Consider the following 23625-nt stretch of genomic DNA (forward strand, 5'->3'; position numbering starts at 1 on the left):
AAGAGTGTATTCAAAATTAATGTCGATATAAAATAATGTAGTTCAGCTGTGTACCTTGAATATTAACCGTGAAGAGCCATTTTCACCACACCACAAAAGTTTCATTAACTACTTAAATTACGCGTCAAATTTGTTCTTGGGAAGTTTCATATTTTCCACCATGGCCTAATAATCAAATTAAAATCTCTAAAAAACTAAACTTCTTTGACTATCACTCGAAACGGTTTCAAAGAAAAAAAAACAGTTTTATGGTCGGTAACTCGCAATGTTATTAGTAGCCAATATCCTTTCTTGTTTGTCTTTCAATTCTGTGTTATAAATAGTTTATACAATAATTTGTTGTTTTAATGTTCATCGGTGTAAAAATGAATGTTATGTTCAATGATCGGCGCCCGGTAGCAATTTTTCGACGAAAGTATTATATTTAAATTTCGTGCACAAATTATATAAAATTATTTTGTTACGAATTTCTTAGAAGCTTGAATACAAACGATGAAATATCGGTTTACATGTGATGTGATTTATATAAATGGACCCACAATTTTAAAAGGAATCGAGTGACAGATTGAATTCAGTGAGTTTTGAACAATATACATATACCTTTATGGTTTTATTTTTAACAACACAAATAAACTTATCCATATTAGACATTACGTTTGATGTTAAAGTGTCATAAAATGCTACCGGTCGCCGATCACGTTATGTTATTTATTTTAATAAGCCTTCTTATTGATCGTATAAAGTATTTCATACGTAATGTAACTACTATAGGTACTATTTCTGTTATTGGAATCTTTAAAATCATAATTTATCCCAACATTTATTTTATATAACATATATGTTGTGTACGTAGCAATATAATTGTAGAAAGTAGTAGGACTAATATGAAATTCAGCATTATCCTAACTTAAATGCAGAAAGCTGGAAATGGTTTGTAATTAGGTACGTGTTCAATATAAGGACCGAGCGCTTTCTTGTGTCGGAGGCTTGTCTTGGGTCCCTGAGCCAACGGAGTGAGTGAGTGTTCAATATAAGGACGTAGGCTAATTATATGCATAGTATATGTGTATAAATATATGCCGCAGTGTCTAGCTTCGGTCTCTTTCCTATATATTTTCTAGATATAAAGGTAATAGGGATTTTACCGAGAGTATTTTCATAACGTAACGGAATCTACCTGTAACTGACTTAGAGTTTAAAATGGCGAAGAAAGGTATTTTCAGTAAACATTTTTACTTTTTACACAATGAATAATGTTTATAAAATTTCTACGAAATCACATAATTACGATTTTTCATCATTGTTAATCCACATTTAAATATTAATATTTAGTTTTTTTTTATCCAAATCGCACCTGCCTGAAAATGTAGGTACGAGTACTCGTACTAATGGCCCATTAAAAATCCAAAATGGAGTCAAAACGGAATCCCACAAATTTGGAAAATAGCTAAACTAATAAAATTATTTCTTTATTTTTTCCCGAAATAGAATCCTCAATGCTGGGGCGGGGGAATTTGATTAAGTATTTTAGGTACTTGTTTCATTAGTTGTCATGTAGATAATTACTTTTTCAATCAAACTGGCTACAAATGTATTGTGTTGTAATAAAAAAATGTATAAAAAAATTGCTCACACTTTTCTAAATTATGGTGCTCTGTAATATTAGTCTACGGTAATGTGGCCCTAGTGAAAAAGGGTACAAGTCTCTGGCAGCGCAGGTGTAAAGGGGAGTAAGTTCCACGTAACACTTATGCCCTTATACACCTAAACTGCCAGAGACTTGTACCCTTTTTCACTAGGGCCACAGGGTTATTATTTTAACATTTTTCACGCATACAAACCGTATTTTCTGAACTGTTTACTCAGTAGTAAATTTAATATTTTATTTACTCTTGTAAAAATATTTTCGTCCACGTATTTTTCGCTTTTTATATGGTTTACTCATCTTACCTTTTCGGATATCGTATTGCTTTCTACCATAACATAACAGTAAGCAAAATTAGCGATGTATATGTATTCTTATATGTGTATTGTTTGGACTTAGCTGTTTACATGTGTATTTAATGTATAGTGTAAATTATAAGTAACATATACATTACACACCTAAAAACTCAAATAATTAAATACATGCACAATCAAAATTATATTAATAAGTACAAACTTTGTATATGTATTAGTATGGATGTCCTTTATTACGTTAGCTGTCAACATTATAAGCTTATACGTATTATTTTTAGTAGAAAATTCATTAAAAGTATTTTAAATGACATAACTGTCGATTTTGAAGTTCTTGTACTGAAACTGTACATATCTATCGACAATATTTTAGGAGTTAGTCTATTGGAAATATCCTAAAAGTGGTCACTCTAAGAGTGTATTTTTGAATCGACATACAGGGTGGCGCTGGAGATATGATCAAAATATACCCTTAAACATCTTCTGTACCCACCTATCAAAGCAATAAAGAAACAGATTAGGAATTATTGCTAACTTACTTCGACGTTAATAGTCAGATTTACGTTTATGCTTAACATGTACCACACTTTGTTATTATAAATGCTGTGCAAAGTGAGCTTGGTCCGACACTATATCTTTTTTCTTTGCTTGACGGGCACTTTACTTCATAAACTAGTAATTTTCTTAGTACTACTAGATCTTAGTACGAACCGGGGCTATAACCGCGAAAAGGGAAGTTTTCGGGCAAATATCTCTCTAATTAGAGTGAGAGAAAGATGCCCGAAATTTGCGAACTTTGTTGTTCGCGGTAGGCCCTCAGAGTGCGTAGCCAACATGCGAATCGTTTACGCTCCGTAGCGAACAAAACGCAACTGTTATTGTCGCACTAATATGGAAGATTCGCATAGAAATACAAAGCGTTTCACTGTCGCGGCGCAAGCGATTTTCACCTCGGCTAGGCACCCAGGTACGGTTCGTTTCGATCGCGTCTCCCGAGCCACCCTGTATTGTCAAGGTCTGAATGATGTCTCATCGCTCATGTGTCCTATTGTGTGGAATTGAAACGGAACGTAACGGAAACACGATGTGATTGTGTGACAGTGTCTTATTAGGATAGTAGGATCTTGTAGGAGTCGATCTGGTAAGCACCACCTGTACAGCTCTGCTATTTTGAACGTTAATGCTGTTAGAACACAGTTCAAAGTTCTTTGATACTTTGTAAACCTTTAGTTTTGATCAGAGCAATTAACTGAAAACTGATACATAGTGTTATTATACCACAAGAAAGGTTACCAAAACTTCCAGTGTCCGAGGTCAGAAACGAATCTGCGTCTTCTGGGCCCATTTCTAGAACAGTATTAGTCTAATATTAGTACAGACTAATAGTGCCATGGTAACCCATACGAATTGACAGTTCGTGGACTAGTCGTAGTCTAATACCGTACGAGAAATGCAGGGCCCCTAAATTTATAACTCTTACTGGAGTCTTTGGTCACTTCTTCATTAGTCTATGCTATATGCCATATGAATGTGTTATTTATATTATTGCTTCTACTTTCAATTAAGACAAATCAAAATATTTAATAAATTAATTTGATTGTTAATACAAATAGTGCTGTTACGGGTGGTTTAGTATTGGGATTAATAAGAGTTCTTAGTGGGTCATCAGATTGTATTCCGATGTGCCTCCGCCAGGCACAGATGGGAATGGACGTTTCATATAAATCATTCCCGAAAGGCACGAAATGGTAATGAAGCTAAATTCTTTGACAGTACCGCAAAACCACCCAACTGTTGGTTTCAAGAATAACTACATTATAGTTGTGCCGTTCTCGAGGACGTTGTCCGTTTACTATGGGGAATGTTCTCGCACAGCGGAGATCGTTGTCGAGAACGGCACAACTATCTGTACTTCACTTCATGTGTGTCGTTATTTGTTAAAGTTCTTATTGTGTGGGAACTAGGTCGATATTGCAACGTCTGATGGCGAAGATGTAGAATGAGACAGATTGCGTTGTTTTGGAAACTTTCTAGTCATTGTTTTATTGTTAATCTCATTATTACGTTTATTTTTGTTAAACGGGGCGAAAGAGATAGTGCGGTAATCGAAAAACAATAGCCCCTATGTATCTTACGATCTAAGCTGTTTTATTTTCTTAACAGATAATTTAAAAGTTAACAATCAGTATTATTTGTGTTCAATGCACAATAGATATCTAGTCGTATTTTAAAAAGCTGGTACTAAATGCGCAATTCGGGCCTCTCAACTCGAATATTAGTATTTATACAATTTTACCAAAGTAATGGTTGTGTTTTGCTTAAGGTGCTTATTATTTGCAGATTAAAATATATTAAATAATGTAAAATATGTAACAATTATATATGAACAGCCGAAGAAAACGAAGTGTAAGAAAAGCTTGATATGTGAGTATTCACTTCCAAAAAAATTATGATGAACAGAAATCCAACTTTTTTCCTGAGTGTTAATGTTTAATGTTCTAGCAGATAAGTTATAAAAAACTAGTGTTCATCAACTTGTGCCAAACAACTTGGCAATATGTCAATGCGATTGAGAATGTTTAAATTTCCTTGTAAAATGTTGTATTGAATTTCTTGCAATACTCGTGGTCGCGGCTTAGTCAGGACGACCGAGTTGTGTGTTTCCCGTGTACAGTCGTGTAAAGAAATTGTTGCAACTGAAATACCATAAGTAGGTTTAAACTGCCGAGGTTATTATTAAAATTTAATTTGATCGAATGTATTGTGTTCTATTGGCACATAAGGCTGAAAGTTCAGTTTGTTAATTTAGTTTACTCCAACAAGTGTACTTTTGTTAAGCTTATATTATTCATATTCTTAAATTAATGATAAAATAATTCGGTTCAAAAATACAGCAGCAGCTAGCTTGCTACTGGTATTTCAGTATATCAACAATTCCTCGAATTAACTCGATTCTACTTTCAATTCTGAAGCTTAAATTTCTTCGGCTCTAACGATTTAACTGTTAGTTGTGTATGGGTGTACCTGTGAGTACATAGCAACCTACTGTAGATCTAAACTTGTTTGTAGGTACCTATTCTATAACCGTGTACTGTTAACGAGATCAAAAGAAATCTATTTTAAATATCATTGTACGAAAATATATGTTATCTGTATGAAAATAAAATGGAAAATTCAGAACGTGTGGTTTTATTAATATTACGTAGGTACTAATGGTGTGTTACCGATACCAAATTACATTTAACGATGACGATAGGTGTAATAGTATAGACTTATATCTACATATACATTACATACATACTATGGTTGGAATCAGTCGGAGTTTAAGGTTCTTGCTTATAAAGAGAAAAAAAAACGTTTTTATAACAACAACAACTTTTAATAAAAAATAACAACATCATAAAGGTAACAATACTGGGTGACAGACTTCTACTTTTTTCTAAGGCGTACCAAGCTAGTAAGAACAGGAAAGAATTAAGAAAAGAAAAGGAAGAAGTAAAGAGAAGAAAAAAAGTAAGATTTTGGACTATTAAAGGAAATCAAGATGAAAAAAAGTGAAATGTTCAGTTTTAAATAAAAAAATATATAAAGCCATGAACAAAGGTCTTGATTACTCGTTGTATAAATATCGTAGTAAAAATTTAAACAAGAATGAAAGCTTAAAGGAAATAAATACATTTAAAAAAGGTAAGATATAGTAAATGTAGCAGCTATCGTAAATATAGAAGCAGTAAGAAATAGTAAAAATAGAAGAAAATATAGGTAAGAACAAGCATAAATTAAGGAAACTTAAATGAGATATTTAAGACTGAAAAGTAAAATTTAATTACATCATGAATATGATCATAGAGATGTCGTAGCAAAGATAGTAATAGTAAGACAAAATAGTAAAAGTAAGAGAAATAGATAGCAATAGTAATAATCAAGGAAAGGAAAGCCGAAGTAGTCGAGGAGAGAAAAAGGTTCAGTACCTATAACGTGCTAGAACCGGCTACAAATAAGGTAAGATATATTAAATGTAGCAGATAGGCAATTGAAAATATAAAAAGTAGTCCGATATGAAACTAATATTCTAGGCAAGGAGAAGCATCAATGGAGGAAATTTAAATGAAGTATTTAAGAGTGATAGATAGAATAGATATTAAGTACGTCATGACTATGATTCTAGTGATAGCGTAGTAAAGATAGTAATAGTAAGACAACGTTATTAATAGTAATGTTTAAGAAAAGGAAAGTGAAAGTAGTCGAGGAGAGGGAAAAGTTCAGTGTAACGTACTAGAACGGGCCTGTAGCCGCTAATATTCTTTTGCACGTGTAAGAAGGCCAAATGTGATGTAATAAATGGTGAATAAGAAGATGATAGAAATTACGAGAGAAAGTTCTTATCAAGTATTTATATGTGAACTAAGTGCAATGTATATAACGAAATGAGCATAAGAAATGAAAGTGATATCGTATCAGAATATAACGAAAAGCAAGAGTGCGCAAGAGAAAAAGTAGAATAGGAAATATGAATACAGGTTTGTAGTGATAGTAAAAATAATGAAAGGGTTTTGAAGCATGTAAAGGTAATAAAGAGTATGAACATTGGAAAATTTCAAAGAAGGAAAGTCCATAATTAAAAATTTCATAAGTAGATTAAGTGCCGTAGAGCAAAATAAAGAAGAGCGAAGGAAAAATACGAGGAAGGGAGAGAGAGAGAGAGAGAGAGTGAGAGAGAGAGCAAGAGTTAAAGAAATAGATAGTTAAATATGAACGCTATTGAAGTAAGTAGGCGAGTACAAGTAGCAAACATTCAGTGACAAAATAATCAGATAAAGAAGGAGTGTTCTGATAAGTACAGTAAAGTTGTTAGAGGAAAAATAATTAAAATAAAGTGTTCAAGATTCGGTAGGAAACACGATAAATCCAGAGAAAGCGTAGTGATAGGTATTAAACGTTAATGAATGAAGGCTTATATATAAGTATAACAGAAAAGTCGATTACTTACACAAGTCCTCATAAGCATCGTACCAAGTAACACACGTCTCCATGAATGTAATCGAGCTGATGATATTATCATAAGAAGGGACAGATACTACAATATGGAAAATACGTAGATAGACGATAGAATTACGTTATGTATAGAGAAAATAAGCCACAACAATGTTGTTTATGTTGTAATATGATAAAGTGTAAATACGTGCAAAAAGAAGTTTAAGAATTGTCATACGTCACAGGGTTTCATTAACTAATAGAATAGGATACAATCGGAAAACTCCTGAAGAAAGGAAATAAAAAATAACTTGGTTTTATTATGTCAAGGAGTAAGAATGAAATAATAAAAAAGATGATTGATAGTCTGTGGAGCAAATAAAGGAAAAAAAGAAATATAGAAAAGAAGAAAAATAAAAGAAACCATGGAGAATAGAAGTCTAAAGTATCTGTGTGTTTAGTGAATGTTACTGAACAAATTGTAAAACCAGTAATAACAGTAATGTAGAAGAGAAACATGAAGAAAAACAACACTCAAATTATTCTAGTATGCCAGATAGAAACAAATACACAAGAGAGATCACAAAAATAAGAAAGTATAGAAGAAATAGGAAAATTAGAAGAAGGTAAAACAAGTTCAGAGCGAAACGAAAAGTAAGAGAAGAAAGCAAGAGACTCAAAAGTGGTAAGTAAGTATGAAAATGAAATGTATGAAATAAGAATAGAAAGAATAAGACACATAGGTACAATAACGCTCAACATATTGCAATTGAATGGACATATTGCATAGTTTTGATAAGAGGAAAACTTACACGTCATAACATTGTCGGTCTTTTTGACGTGGTATGTTATGTGGTATTTTACGTTTTATTTGTAAAAAATATAATAATGTGGAAGCGGATCCGATATACGACTATCATAATTTATTTGAACAAAACATTTCGAAAAACACATTTTACTGAAGTAAATAAGAAAATTAAGAAAAAAGATAAAAAGTGCCGGAAAAGAAAGAAAGAAAGAAAACATATAGACATAGAAAGAAAAGAAAGGTAGGACTGACACAGGAAAAAGAAAAATACGCTAGTAAAGGCAAGAAAATAAAAAAATAAGACAGGAGAATGAAACAACTGATGGTAATAGTTTAGTGTAAGAAAGAAAGAGAAGTGTTTTTTTTAATAGCCTATTTTGTGTCTCACTGCTGGGCAAAGGCAAGCAAGGGGAGGCCTTAGAGAAGCGTAATTCAAGAAAACTAACAAAAACCGTAAGAATAAGTGCATTAAAAAGGGCCAGCTAAGGAAAAAGAGAAATGGCTTTAAAAAGAAAAGAAAGAAAATGGACATTAAAAGAAGAATGACAATGATAAAAATTGAATAGTGTGAGCAAAGAAAAGTAGAAATAACTTAAAAGACAAAAAAAAACGAAAACTGACACAGGGAAAAGAAAAATATTGGAAAACGCCAGTATAGGCAGGAAATTGTGTGCAGCAAAAGATTAAGATAGGAGAAAGAAACGGTTGATGGTTGTAGTGTAGAATATAAGAAAGAGAAATGTAATGCAAGAAAACTCACAGATCGCGAAAATAATAAAGACCCGTATTTTAAGAATAGACAGCTAAAGGAAGAAACAGAAATGATTTTAAAAAGAAAATGAAGAATGAAGCAGTAAGCAGTATTAAAGAGCAGTAGTAGAAGAACGACATTGATAAAGATTAAACAGTGTGAGCGAAGGAAAATAGAAATCACTTTAAAGACATAAGATAAAAAGTAGGCAGTAAGAGTAAGATCAGAAGACAATAGTAAAAAAAGGAAAAAGAGAAGACATTATAAAAAAATAGGCCATCAAAAGGACAGATTGTTTTAACAATCGTCTTATTAAGTAATTAAATTATAGAGATAAGATTATGTGAGATATTAAGAAAGAAGAAACTGTATAGAAGAAATAAAGGAATTCAGTTCAAAAAGTTCAGAAATTACTAAGAAATTAAGAAAAATAATGTACATTAAGATGTAAAGGAGTAGATTAAAGGGTACTTAGATAAATATTAAGTAAGAAAAGGATGAGGAAGAATACATTTTATAGACAGAAATAAATAAAGAAAATGATAAAAATAACCAAATAATCAAGTAAGGACACGTCGAAAAAGTTAATATAGAATATATATACAAGTAAGACTGTATGTATAAGTGAAATTCAAGATAATATTTAACTCAATTGTGTTCATCTATTATGGTCAAATATTGATAAAAATAGTAAAGAAATACCATGAAAGCTAAAATAATGAATAGTTTTAAGTTAGAAAAGACAGATTCTTGTGTAAATGAAAATGTTGAATAGAAGCAGAGTGATGTAGTAAAATGCAGTGGCAGATGTAGTAAGTAGCGAAAGTAATAAAAGTGTAAAATAGAGAAAAGTATTGGAAAGTGTGAAATTAGAAAAATAATGCCGTGATAATAGTAGCAGAAAAGAAATCAAAGCAGTTATAATTAAATCTAGAGTGAATAATGAAAGACAATTATAATGAAAGATTAGTGTAATAATTCATAAACAAGAGAGAAAATATGACAGTGAAGAAAAGAATAAGCATGAAGTTTAAACAGAACAAGAATTAAGTGAGTAGGCACTTAAGCTAAATAAGGTGAAAAGATCTAGGTAGCAGCGACTAATAGATGTCTAAAGCGTGACAATAAGAACAGGTATGAACTTTACAATAAAAATAAATAAAGACATGAAATAAACAACTAAATAACATTTAGAAAGTAGACTATGTTGTTTTAAGTGAATAATGAACATCGATAAATAATATTTAACAAAACTATGCAATGTATAATAGGACAATGTAACTTCTATAAAGCACGAAGCGAAATAAATCTAGGATAAAGGATTGCAAAGAAACAGTAATAAGAGCAGGAGTGAAGAAAAAGGTTTCTAACTTGGTACGTATCACAGTGTTCTTCAAAAAACTTAACCTAAGTGAGGAACTAACTTTGAATATAAAAATAAGTGCAACGCGGAATTAACCGTTTGAAACAAATGTGCGGTAATTCGGCTCTACTAACTACATATCACTTGGATCGAATACTGTCTTTGGTAATACTCATACTAATTCAATAACATACCCAGATCAAAAGAACGACGATGATAATGCTGCAAACGTGATTCATATCTTAATAATTTTAGAATCAATAAATAGGGTTTTATTCTATTGGCAAGTGCTGGGGCTTAGGTTTTAATACCCGACTGCGAGTAAGCTCCTCGATATTAATAAATGCTAACAAATGGCTCATCTTTATCACGTCATTATGTGTTCATTACAATTACCACATTTCTGACCGTTTTATTTAGTCAGAAGTTTATTGTCTACTAAAAAATAGTATAAAAAGAATATTGCGCAAGTTCCATGCGCAAAATACATGTGATGGTTGTCATTCCACAGGGAGCCAAACTTCAAAAATAAAAATTAACGAGCATAAAACGACAAACAAATCCTAACTAGTTACTCGCAGCCGGGTACGTATAACCTCGCTACTTCCTGTAGCTGTCCTCATGACCGTTGACGGGGTAGTCAGCGTACCAGCCGAAGGCGCCGCTGTCGCCGGTGTGGGCACCGAAATCCACGTACTCGCCGAAGTCGGGCGGCCGCTCTGCCAGCGCTGACGCCGCGCTGGCTACATCGCGCTGTACGGGCGCTTGGATTTGTACTATTCTCGCAGGGGCTTCTGGTTCTGGGGCTAGTGCTATTGCTGAAACGGATAAAGTGTTCAATGGACAGGTGTTTGCAGGGATTAAACGTTTGGTCGTTTAAAGATGATTTTACAAGATAACTTGGTAATTTGACAGTGTAAAATTGTAAAAATGGTGTAAAGGAATATTATCCGAGTCTTTGAGGACTTTGTCAAACCAGACTTCAATGTAATTACGAAACACTCGAACACTCGTATAATAATAAACGACAAATGCCATTGAGTGTTTAGATAAATACTACAATTGTAAACGTAAAAGCTACAACGGAAACAGTATTTTAGCGCACTTAGCAAACCCCGAAGTGATTTGCATGCATACATCAATTGTTAAACTATTGCATAATCCGCTCAGCGTGTCGATGTTATCTCAAAGGGAACAATAGAAGAAAGCGAACAGAACGTTTTTCGTCCGCCTTTTGTTCATTTGTCAAAAAGTTTCACGTAATAATGAAGTCAGTGCAGCTATTTAGTGTGGAACTGGTTAATTACACTACAATATCGGTGTTCTAGAAAGCTATAGCTAATCCTTTGTGCAGTGAAAGTGACGGTGATATCTTGACGGGCGGAGCAGATTATGAATTCATTTCGCTCTCTTAGACTTTGACATTTGGTCTCGCTTAGTTATGCGCTGTTGCGAATAAGGAAAGTTGATTGTTATTGACCGCGCGTGACCTTTGCTCACAATACTTAGTTGATAGCGATCGTTTGATTGAATTAGAGTTATTAAAGAGTTCAATAAATAGGTGTGAATTTTTTACTGTGGCATTTGGAGGTAACGGTGTGGCACCATGACCCGGGTTATGATATCATTGTGCGAAAGGTTGACCTCAAATCTTCCACCTACGCTATTATATAGGTACCTATATTTCATGGAAAATCAATTGTAATTGATTGTGCACGTTCAATTATATATTACTTAATAGTTCTTTTAGGCTATTTCTTCAATCGACCTACCCACTTGATAATAATCTAGGAACCGAAATTTTGAAAATTAAAATATGGTCATTTTTTATATTAATTAAAGTTAAGTGAAGCTGATAAAATAAATGCCAGTATTCGGACTCGTACCTCAAATTTGTTCCCTAACATGGCTCACCATTCATGTATCATTCTTAGAAAGAATTCCATTGTGTTGTATAATGTCATTGCCGTCAAGATATCAACCGATTAAATGCAAAGCGATATCTGATGTAAGCGTCTGCTGATAGGCCCTTGAAGATTGGGACTCTTGAGTCCTTCACAGTAGAATAATAAACTTAATTGTTACTCACGTTGCTGTTGGTACTGCACTGGATACTCCTGTTCTTGCGGGGCGTACTCCTGCACCGGAGCGGCGTACTCCCTATAAAGCGGCGCCTGCTGTAACTGCGGGGGTGGCGGGGGAGGAGTAAGCGTCTGTCTTGGCACCCGTCGCACACGCAAAGCTGACAAGTCGACGAAGGCGATCTGATCAGCCGGGACTGCTATGTAGGAAGGCATGGCCGTGCAGGCCGCGAAGAGCGGCAGGAGCAGGAGGACGTGCTGTGGACAAAATAAATACATTTAATAACAAATATTTACATTAATTTGGTAGTCGCAACTGGTGGAAGTTTAGCAAAATTAACAAAGTCACAGAATTAATAGAAACAGAATATGCAACATTTTTTCTAATTTTGTAAATACCAAATTGAGGTATACTTATGACGTTCACTAGTTACGTTACAGGTTACTTATGTGAACAAAAAAACAAACTTAGACAAAACTGAAACGGCTTACATATATTAAACGTAATTGCTCAATTTCCTTAATTAGGATGTAAATTTTTAACCGACTATAAATAGCTGCGTAAGCAGTACCGGCAATAATAATTAATCTTTCAGACTAATTAACTATAGTATCCTTATTATATGCTCTATCATCGGAATCTAATTTCCTCTTATAAAGGAAATAAGGCACTTTTAGTCACACCTACTTTTAGCTCAATCAAAAGTACCACTAGGTATAATGATATTAATTATATGATTATTCCGCGGGCATATTTAATTCATAGGTAGTCAAAGATATCGCACACCACATCATGATATATTATAGAGCTCGTTCCTTCACAAACGCGCGGTGTCAGTTAAGACTAGTTCGGACTACGTCAGTAATTTAGTCCAGTGGCGAGTATTTGTGACTGCATGCCTAAAGGGTTCTTATGCTCCATGGGCAGCATATGCAGTCACAAATACTTGTCTTGTCATACGCGATAAGCAAGGTCATGTTATGTTTGCTGATGCTAGGCCCATGGCAAGGCAAGGCAAGGTCAGTAGGTAGCAAGCTTTCTGAATACAACTTAATCTAATCGTGCGGTTGTCCTAATTACCGAACGCATTATTGTGAAAATTATCTGGTTTTCTATCGCCGTATTTGCGGTCTAAAGTTTACACAGATGTAAGTCGCCTTTAGATATCAACATGAACTAGGTAGAATCTAACAAATTCTCAGAAGACGCCTTTCTGCAGTGCAATTTGGTTGATAGGTCGTATTATGGTAGGTACAGAGGTCTCACAATATTCTGCTTCTAATGGTGCCTTCTCCTGCCGGAGCTTGGCAACCAGTAGGGCTATTTTTACTTTTGATACTGCAGCTTGAAACGGCGATCTGGTGTTCATGTTGAACCAGCACCTGAGGTTTTTGAGCCACGCCATACGCCCTTCTTCCACGTTTTTGACTGCCTTGGATTTTCCCCTGTAGTATCAGCTGTATTTGTCATTTAGCAGGTCTCACAATATCAAACTATAAATCATAGAGATTCCGTTTCCTAATTTCAGACTGCACGGGTTACGCCTATGGCCCGTCTGAATTGGAAATAATAAATCGGTGGAAGATTGGTAAGTGCCTACCGCTACCTGATTCGGCGCAGGGATGCGTCTCGACCCCGCAACTAAGCACTAATCAGAAACAAATACTGCATAACTTAGTTTCTATAGTATACTGCCAAGTCAGTAAACACTTTGAAAAAGCTTTATAACAGCTACCATTTCGGTCGGACACTATCCACCAACTGTATGCTGAGAGGGACAGGGAAATAACATATGTACTTCAATTATTCTGTCCCTAAAGTGTCCGACGAAAAGGTAGATATAATAAGCCCTAGGCGTCAGGAAATGCCGTGGTAAGCAACATAAATACCATTGCAACCGTCTTACGTCGCAACGAGGTACGAGGTATGAAGTCCGGCGTTGCGCAATGCCAAGCAATTGGATCGTGCTTGTGGCCAGTACCGTTGCGTTATGCGCCGGCGTCTGACACCAATAATTGATCGCTTATTTGAAAATGGAATGACGTTGACTGCTAAGTAAGTTAGAGGGTATACTTGATATTTTGTAATGCTGGATATCTTCCTGTTTATGATTGACGTATGATTTTTACAATACATATGTGTATCTGCCAATCTCAAACTAGAAATATCGAAGTTGTAGTCGACATGCATTAACTCGTAGTTAAAAATTAGGATCGTCTAAGTGCATATGCAATAGAGATCTTTCCAGTCGAGTACCGTGTTTGGGCAACGAAGCTTGCTGAGTTGCCTCAGTAAGGTACGAGATTAAAAAGCTTGATTATATCACTATTGTATATAATACTTTTTCTACGAGTAATTTAAAATAATACTTCTTTTTTACTATAAAACCTAAATAATTCTTGAAAATTGGTAAGTATCTCAGTATCTGCTCAGTATACAAAAATGTACTACAAAAGACGTTAACGCGCGACTATTTAGTCTCGCCCCTCTTCCGTTTAGTCTTTTCTATGGGAGCACAGCGGCACGTGATAGGTTATTTTTTAAATAGTTGACTACAGCGTATAGAAATAAGTCCAGTTGAAACCTACATGAAAATACATGAAAAGTACGCAATTATAGTTTGGTATACGAAATCTTAATTCAACGATGACAGCCGACGAGTGGAAAAAAATATTTATATTAGTTGCATCCTAGGTTTCCTTGGCTCTTTGTAGTAGAACCGTAAAACGTTATAAATACGTAGCAATAGCAATTCTGTTGATTGTTGTAACCTCCATGTTTACATTTTATAATATTTATGATCTATTGTTGTCTTATTTTGAGCCATTTAATAATAGGAATAGTCATTTTGTTTCTGTACCTAACGTAATCTCTACCTATATTTGTTTGCAGTTAACGTTCCCATATACCGCATATACGGTCGGATAAAGGCCTTGAGGCAGAAAAGCTACATTTGACTGGAACAGTGTCATTTCTCGTAGGCGTAAGTCCCGCCCACATTGCCCTTTGTGTTTTCCAATAAATCGCGATTGAAAGTTGGTTATTAGACGCCTACATAAATTACACAATAAAATAAAAACATTCTGATGAGAGCCTACTATAGAAAATCCTATTACGAACACATTTATCGTCTTATGAAAAGGGAATAAGGCTTATTTTGACTTAGATCGTACATCAGTCAGTTAAACAAAGGCAATGGCAACTGTTTTTCCATAAACACCCACGTAGTGTATCTATTATGCCTGTAGAAACTGTTTTATAGGTACTTAGAGAAGGCAAGTAGGGTACAATCGCCTGAACACTTCCCTTAACTGCAGATAGAACTCAGCTCTAAAACTAAGTATTTTAAGTATTTGCTTATTATCACAACTAAGTTGTTGTGAAGTAAAGCCAGACAATAGTCGATTAATCTACTAAGTTATATCCAACGGTGTTTTTAGTGTTCCGTACAAAAAAGGTACAATAGGAACCCTTATGGTGCGACTCTGTCCGTCCGTCCGTCTGTCACATCGCTAAATATCTCGAGAACCACTTAAGCTATCGATTTGAAATTTTGAACAGTTATGAACAACTCTAACCCAGACTTAAAAGAGTCCAAATTGATTATTCCAAAACAATTTTTTATTATTCGTTCGTAGTGAAATAAAAATATGAGGGAAAATGTGAAAAAATATACCATCCCCCCCCCCTTATCTCCGAAGTTTACCGAAGAGAAATTATGTTTTTTTTACATAATATTAACATTACTATAAATTTTACAGACTAAGGCCTTTATAAAAAAAAAACAATACAAGTTACCTACATACTCGTACAACAGAAGAGAATGGAATGGGAATGGAATGGTTCGCGAAAAATATTTTGGTATATTTGGGTTCGTAAAAAAAATTTCATGCCAAGAAAAATATTGAACAACACTTATCATTTATCAAACCTAACCCTCATACAGTCGTTATTAGATATATCCGAGCAGCCAAAGTGTTCAATATCTTAACTAACAGGCAAATTGAATGAATGATTCATTACATAATTTTAAATCAGCCATCAGTGACGTGACCCGCGAGGAGGTGTACGGCGGCCACGTGACCCGCACCTGCATAGACCACGCGTGGGTGCGCACCCGGTGCGGCCGGCCTGTGTCCGCGTACGTCCTCACCACCAAGGTATCTGACCATTATCCTATCGGAGTGAGTATCGAGGTCGTTGACCCTGCACAGACTAGTAAGCAAGCACCTGTGACTATTTTATGTGAAAAAACAGTAAAAAATCTACTTGACAGTGTTAATTGGAAAGAACTGACTTACTGCGAGTGTCCACTACAATTGTATGATAAGTTATGCTCAGCTTTTTCTAGTGTTTACAATGACTCTAAAAAACAAAAAACGCCTGGTAGACGCATAGATAAAACATGGATGAATAAAAGTATTAAAAAAATGTTAATAGTAAGAGATAAGTTATTTAAAAGGTGGAAAAGTAGTCCTAACGATATGAACCTAAGACTGCTATATAATAGATATAGGAATAGGGTCAACAAATGTATAAATAAAGCTAAAAATAAGTATAGGCAGGAAGAGTTAAAACAATGTAATAACAATCCTAGGAAAATATGGGAAAAAATTAATCTGTGGACAGGGACGGAAAAATTGAGCATAGATAGAATAATACAAAAATATTTAGCAAAAAATGATACCATCTTGAATATCTGTAATAAATTCTCGGAAACTTTCACTAAGGAAATATTGAATATAAGGCATAACTGTAATGTCAAGTTCTTAGATAGGTCAAAGTATATAAACAATAGTCAAGTATCATTAAGGTTTGTTAAGGCGCAATCTAACGATATAAAGAAAATTATTCATAATTTAAGTGAAAAAAAGTCGCCTGGATTAGATCAGATCAGAGTTCGAGATGTAAAATATTTAAGTGAAAAAATTAGTCCGGTGTTGGCAAAATTTATTAATCTGTGTGTAACAAAAGCTATGTACCCAGAGCTATTAAAAGCAGCAATAATAAGGCCTATATTTAAGCAAGGATCATATACTGATTATACAAACTATCGCCCTATTGCCATTTTATCAGTCATTAATAAAATATTAGAAAAATACTTGACAGCACAAATTAGTAGTTTTTTAGAAAAAAATAATATCATCGCACAGTCGCAACATGGGTTCCGTCGAGGGCGTAGCACGGCGACCGCGCTGGGTCGGTTTACTGACGAGGTCAACGAGGCTCTAGACCAGCGGAAGCAGGTGGTTGTGGTCTTTATTGATTTCAAAAAAGCTTTTGATACTTTGGGCCACAGCCAGCTGCTTCAGGCAATGGAAGAGTGTGGAATCGCGGGTCCACTCCACGGGTGGCTTCGCGCATACCTCGAGGGTCGAACCTTGCGCACGGCCGTGGGAGGCGAGTGCGGCGCGCCTGCGCATGTCTCTTGCGGCGTGCCGACCGGCTCGGTAACCGGGCCAGTTGGGTACATAGTTCATGTTAACAGTATGTGTAATGTTGTCAAAAACTGTAGTGTTTACATGTATGCAGATGACACCTGTCTAATATACGCGGATAAGGACCTAGGCCTAATAGAAAATAGAGTACAGGAAGACTTAACTAATATTATTAAATGGTCACATGATAACGGTATTATTATTAATATTGCGAAAACAAAATGTATGTGCATACGGTCACCTTACTCTAGAGATAGGTACAGGCCGCCGTGCATTGTGGGGCACAGTTTCGACTGCCTCCACAGTGCGCGGCCGGCCGGGGTCGCATGCGGCTGTGTCGAGCTTCAGGTTGTGGAACAATACAAGTACTTGGGCTTGCTTGTAGACTATAAGTTCTCGTGGCAGCCACATGTTAATGGCTTATGCAATAAATTAAGAGCAGTACTTGTAAAATTCCACCATCTGAAGTTCGTTTTAAATAGGGCCACTATGTATGCAGTGTACTATGCTCTAGTGGATTCACTGTTGTCGTATGGGCTGTCAAGCTACGGTCGTACATTTAAAACGTATCTAGATAAGATAAAGGCATTGCAGATTAGATTCATGAAATTAATGGTTGACAAAAAAACTAAATTTAAATGTAAAAGTACTACCTATGAACAACTCTTCTTAGAATGTAAAATTTTACCAGTTCATGAAAAAGTCACGTTATTCTTAGCTATGGAACAAATGTATAATGATGAGTTTAAAATACCTATTGTCAATCAAAGGTTAATAAGAAACAGAGATAATAATAAATTGCTAGTACCTAGTTTTACTAATTATTTTGGCCAGAGATGTAGAAAATATTTAGTCCCTATGATCTATAACGAGTTACCATCGGATTTGAAGACCAAAAGGATAACAAAACGAACCTTTAAAAAGAAACTTAGCAACAATCTATTAAATAAAATAAAAGGTAAAATACAACCGCTATAAATTGTATACATGCACTGCATTTTTATACTGTATGATCAGATTGTAGCGTTAACCCCTTACTTCATGTCGTAAACAAAAGTATTATATCTGTTTAAAAATAAACTTTAATAGCTATCAATATAATTGAATATTATAATTGCCATATAGGGCTGCGCATGCGGTAAGAGGTTAAATAGATAAAAATATAAGTAACATATAGACTACATGCTTGCATATTATAGGAGCTTCGTCTGCCAACAAACCACTCTGTGGTTTGGCAGAAGTATATTGTAAATATTTATAAGGCATGAAATGTGAATAAACGTTTATTTATTATTATTTATTATTTATTATAAAACACAAATACGATACATTTAAAAGATAAAAATAAATAAATACAGTAACAATAAAATACAGTATATGATATCTTATCTGATCTTTTATTATAAGAACGTTCAGATTTTTTTGAGCGCATTTGACCGTTCCGTATCATGGAGACTGTAGTCGTACCTATCTAACACAATTTGGCCTAATACAGTCGAGTCCCTTATTGAACGACTACTACGTAACATTACGTGCTAAGTACCGTCATTGGCCGCAATGGTTTCGTATTACCTCAGCAACTTTCAATTCGTGCGTCAATAGCAAATAAGTTGTCTGTTTAACCTTATCTGGCCGCTTGTAAACGAGTTGAGAATATTTTCAATTGCAAGTCACTCGCATTTTGCTTTCAAACTGTCTCTTTAAAAGCGAAATTACTTTACGTAACGTGGTTGTCATTTAGACATGTTACGCGCGTGTTGAAGGATTTAAAACCAGTATAAGTTTGATCTGCGATTTAAGAATATTTGTCATATTCGTACACAGAATAGACCCCCTTATAAAGGGCCATCTGATAAATCTGTTCGTTAAAAGGCAAAAAGAGAGGTATGGGCAATGTGAATGTCATCTCGCCTTGTGTGGTAGGGCACAGCACAGCAGATGTCATTCCAGATCTAGAGCAGAGCCCAACTGGGGAAGTACCTCCACCTTACAGAAAACCGCAGCCAAATAACACTTGACCCTACTCATAGTGTTGTGTTCCTGCCGGTGAGTAAGGTTGCCAGAGCTCAACGAGGGGGGTGGGGTTAGGGTCGGCAACGCGCATGTAACTCCTCTGGAGTTGCAGGTGTACATAGGCTACCGAGACTGCTTACCATCAGGCAGGCCGTATGCTTGTTTGCCACCGAAGTAGTATAAAAAAAAGGCATTAAGTATTACCGACGTATACAGGGTAAAATTAAAAACGGGAATGAATATTTTTTTTCCTAATTTTATAATTGACTAACAATATTACTTCTACCGGTTTTGAATTTTAATATTGTGTGGTAAAATTTTCTGAAATTCCGTGTGGCCGTCGCCCTATATATATTAGGTACTTGACATGAAATTAAAGAAGGAAATACCTATACTGTATTTTGCAAAATTACAAGCCACGACATGTCCATTGTGATTGACGGATTAATATAGATTAACCAACGGGCTACTTAATTAAGATTTGAACCCCTCAATCGGAAACTCGATACTTAACTATTAGCCTAGTTAAACGGTTTACAGATCCCGTTACTCTGGTCTTAAGAACTCGAGCTATGAACTAACATGCCCGATTTGGCGCCAAAATGTTCCGCCATGTTTGCTGTTACTTTTGAAATTGTAGCAACACAATGATATTTGCGTTTAGAAAGTAAGTAGATGTAGATTCGATTTCGTGGTCGGGATAACTAAGCGGTTTGGGTTGAATAACGTGCGGTACTTTGATTTAGATGATAACGTAATCGGATAGACTGTACGAATATGTTTAAGTTGTTTTCGCGTCTTTTTATACGAACAAAATGGGTTTGCCAGAGTATATGTAGACAATTGTTGTTATAGAAAAAATATACACGGTGCTACATGAGGAAACCGAAAGATTTTGACAGTGTATTGTGTGGTCACATTTAGAGACTAAAATGTCATATAATCTTTTCTGGATTTCGCTTAGATTCAGAGTTAATACCAATGTAAAAAACTTAGTGGAAACGCCTTTTTGATCGCGATGATGCCATTATGGGGCGTAGTCTAAATATCCTTATTGATATTTATGTACAAATACGTTCAAAACTTGAAAAAAAAAATTTTTTTTGGCGAAATTTACTGAAACTCATATAACATTTTTTCCTTCTTTTGGCCTCAGAAGTACGTGGTAAAAATCTTTTGGGTTCCTCGTGAGCACCGTGTATACATGTAATTGCTATTAGGTAGGTTAGGTTAGGTTAGACGGTTAGGTAGAGCCCTTACATTAACTTTTTTTGCGTTATTGTTAGTAGACACTAATTATTTAAATATGTTTCTAAAAGACTAAATTAATTTAGCCGAAAACTGTCTTGTGTTGAAAAAAACTACATTAACCACGCTAATCTGACTCAAATCACGATCCACGTACTTGCAAACCTAGAACTTGACCTTAGTTTTTGCAACATATCTACCGGATTAACATACCTGAGACATTCACATTGAGATGTAATTTTCACAGACTCATATCTTACTCTGTTACGTGGGAATTTGCAATCTTCGTACAAAGAAATAAAGTTCGAATTTGAGTTAATTAAATCAATTAAGTTATAATTAGATTACCGGCATCCCAAAAAGAGCAAGTTTTCATCTCATGCACCGATAGCAAAAACTATTTTTTTAATTGAGCACTTATACTCTAAAGTAGTCTAGAGAGTTTAATTGGGTAGGTACTAAAGTTTTGTATAAAGTGTTTACTGTCTTAGGGGCTCTATGTTTATAATAAAATTGACCATATTGTTAAATTGTTCTATTGTCATACTGATATCAGATTGCCACTCCCCAGAAAGCGAAACTGTAAAATATACTTATCAAGCCCATGCCGATATCAACCGTGATAAGTTTCCTATAAGGTTTAAAGTACGCCCTAACTCGCCCTACAAGGAGCTATAAACCGGTTGAAACCAAGAGCAAGTTTCAGCCTACGCCCTCGGTTCCTGCTCGCCTTCGCTGATTTCCGTCCAGTGAAAGGACAGAATGCAAGCAATAACTATAATAATAATATCTTGAGAAAACCAAGGTTGATTGTGGAACCGAATGTTGTAAAAATATATTACTTGAACGGAATCAAGGCTGAGTTTTTGCGCGTTATTGAATTGATTGTATTTTAATTGGAATTGGAATAGCTGTGTCTGTGACAGATTGTTTTGATTCAATTTAATTCCATAATTGTTTGGCCTGGTAACCTGGAAGTGATAAGTTACTTATTGAGTAAAAATGAATCATACCTGCTCAATTTATGTTTGATAAATTAGTTTAATGTTGGTTATTAAATCAATTAGTACCTGTTTAATCACGATCGTAATCATTGAGATAAGTTAGTAACGAGATCTAAAGTTACAAAAGTGAAATGATAGTTTTTTTTTTTGAAATTATATAAATGAACTTTCGGGTGTTTAACTTTTCACACTATGGGGATATACGGACGTAGGAAGGTAATCCGGCTAGGTATGTGTTTTTGTTGGTGTCCGACCGACACCGGATTTTTTGCTGAGACCGAGCCTTCGACCAAAACATGATTTTTATGGCGAACCCTACCGAAACGAAAACTTTGAACGGACATATCAAAATACAGTTTCGGCTCGGCCGACAGTTTTAAGCAGAAAACGAACCATTTTTTATACTACGTCGGTGGCAAACAAGCATACGGCCCGGCTGATGGTAAGGAGTGTCCATAGCCTATGTACGCTAGCAACTCCAGAGGAGTTACATGCGCGTTGCCGACCCTAACACTCCGCACCCTCGTTGAGCTCTGGCAACCTTACTCACCGGCAGGAACAACACTATATGAGTAGGGTCTAGTGTAATGTTGTCTGCGGTTTTCTGTAAGGTGGAGGTACTTCCCCATTTGGGTCCTTCCTTCCTTCTCTGTTCTAGATCTGGAATGACATCCGCCGTGCTGTGCGAAACATGATTTCGGTCGGACACCAGTTATTGTGTACACATTATTACCACCTTTATTCCTATAACGAAACTATTTATCATTCTCGGAACTAGAGCAACCAGCAACCTTTAGTATGTTTCCCTACTTTCCCTTTTAATCATATTTTGATATTTAGAATCAATAAAAAAAAGAGTCACTAAGATTCACTCTGTAGTTGTTAGATTTAATGACTTACTTATCACGGTATTCTAAGTTTGGTTGAAAAATTAAATGAAACGTGGGAAATAATAAAACAAAATGCATAATTCCCTCAGACAATGTCCAATGAACATGAGAACTTTTAATTAAGATTATGAAAACATTTCTATAGTAGACCGGTGAATTGCAAGTTTTTTTGTGTAAAGTGCTAATTCGGGCGGCCTTGTGTTTACGCTCTACTAACGAACTAATTAACACGCAATAGGTACATCATTATAACAATGCAACAGCTATTATTCACTATAGTACCTATTGAAGTAGGTGATTATGCCTAAAAGATGATTATGATTAGTAGCAATTAAAAATTTTATGTTTTTTGTTTGATGATAAAACATTAATGAGAGTTCCATAACTATGTTAAGTTCTTTAAGCTTATCTATGTACCTATCTACTTAAAAATCAATAGGTAGAAAAAACAGTAAGATAGTAATGTTAGTTAATGTAATTATGTAATGTATAAAATGTGTGTATTTTTTCTGAAAATAAGCACTCGAAAATTATAAGATTACCTCAAGAAATTCTTTACAAAAATCCAAAACAAGAAACAAAATACTTAAACAGTACGTGGAAGAAAACCGATTTATTTACGTTAGCGAACGACACTGGCAAAAAGGCTAGATTACATCACGTTCCTAAAAAAACAAACAAACGAAAGTGAAATGCAACTGACCATTGTTTTCCACCGCGATGTTGGCACTACGTCACTTGAGGGCGCGCTCGCCTCGACTGAACTCGCTTTAGCGGCTGCTACAATTTTTATAGCAACCTTTCGACAAAGCGGTTTCACTTTCTACTTGGGTCCGGTCGAACATGATCCACTTTTTTACGGTGCGCCTTTAAAGGTAAACAAAGGCGCCCGTTTCACCCCCGGGTGCCTGAACTGCCTGAGCCAGCGTCTTCGGAGGTGGCGCTTGCCATATGCCAGCCACCATTTTATTGAGGAGATCCGGTTTGGTTATGATAAAACACAAGGCTCAACGTTAAGTCAATGTAACTTTCGCAAAAGTCTGGTATGTAAGGATTCTGCGGCAAATATCAAGATCGAAGTTGCATTTCTTATCAATT

At 35.2% G+C, this 23625-nt stretch overlaps 1 protein-coding gene across 1 annotated transcript; it reads right to left on the minus strand.

Annotated features, from left to right (window-relative positions):
• Window positions 1-5313: 5313 nt before the first annotated feature.
• LOC133526528 (uncharacterized) lies at window positions 5314-23326 on the minus strand. Its single transcript, XM_061863201.1, has 3 exons — window positions 23231-23326; window positions 11942-12191; window positions 5314-10670 (listed from the first exon to the last, which is right to left on the minus strand). The coding sequence occupies exons 1-3, from the start codon at window positions 23231-23233 to the stop codon at window positions 10453-10455; spliced, it is 471 nt and encodes a 156-aa protein (XP_061719185.1). The 5' UTR covers window positions 23234-23326; the 3' UTR covers window positions 5314-10452.
• Between the last annotated feature and the right edge of the window lie 299 nt (window positions 23327-23625).

Source organism: Cydia pomonella, chromosome 16 (genome assembly GCF_033807575.1).
Source record: "Cydia pomonella isolate Wapato2018A chromosome 16, ilCydPomo1, whole genome shotgun sequence".
NCBI lineage: Eukaryota > Metazoa > Arthropoda > Insecta > Lepidoptera > Tortricidae > Cydia > Cydia pomonella.

Excerpts from the sequence above, each read along its gene's own strand:
- LOC133526528 (XM_061863201.1), bottom strand. Across the intron at positions 10,671-11,941 it reads AGTGCAGTACCAACAGCAAC|CAATAGCACTAGCCCCAGAA; the intron begins GTGAGTAACAAT and ends TATCCGTTTCAG.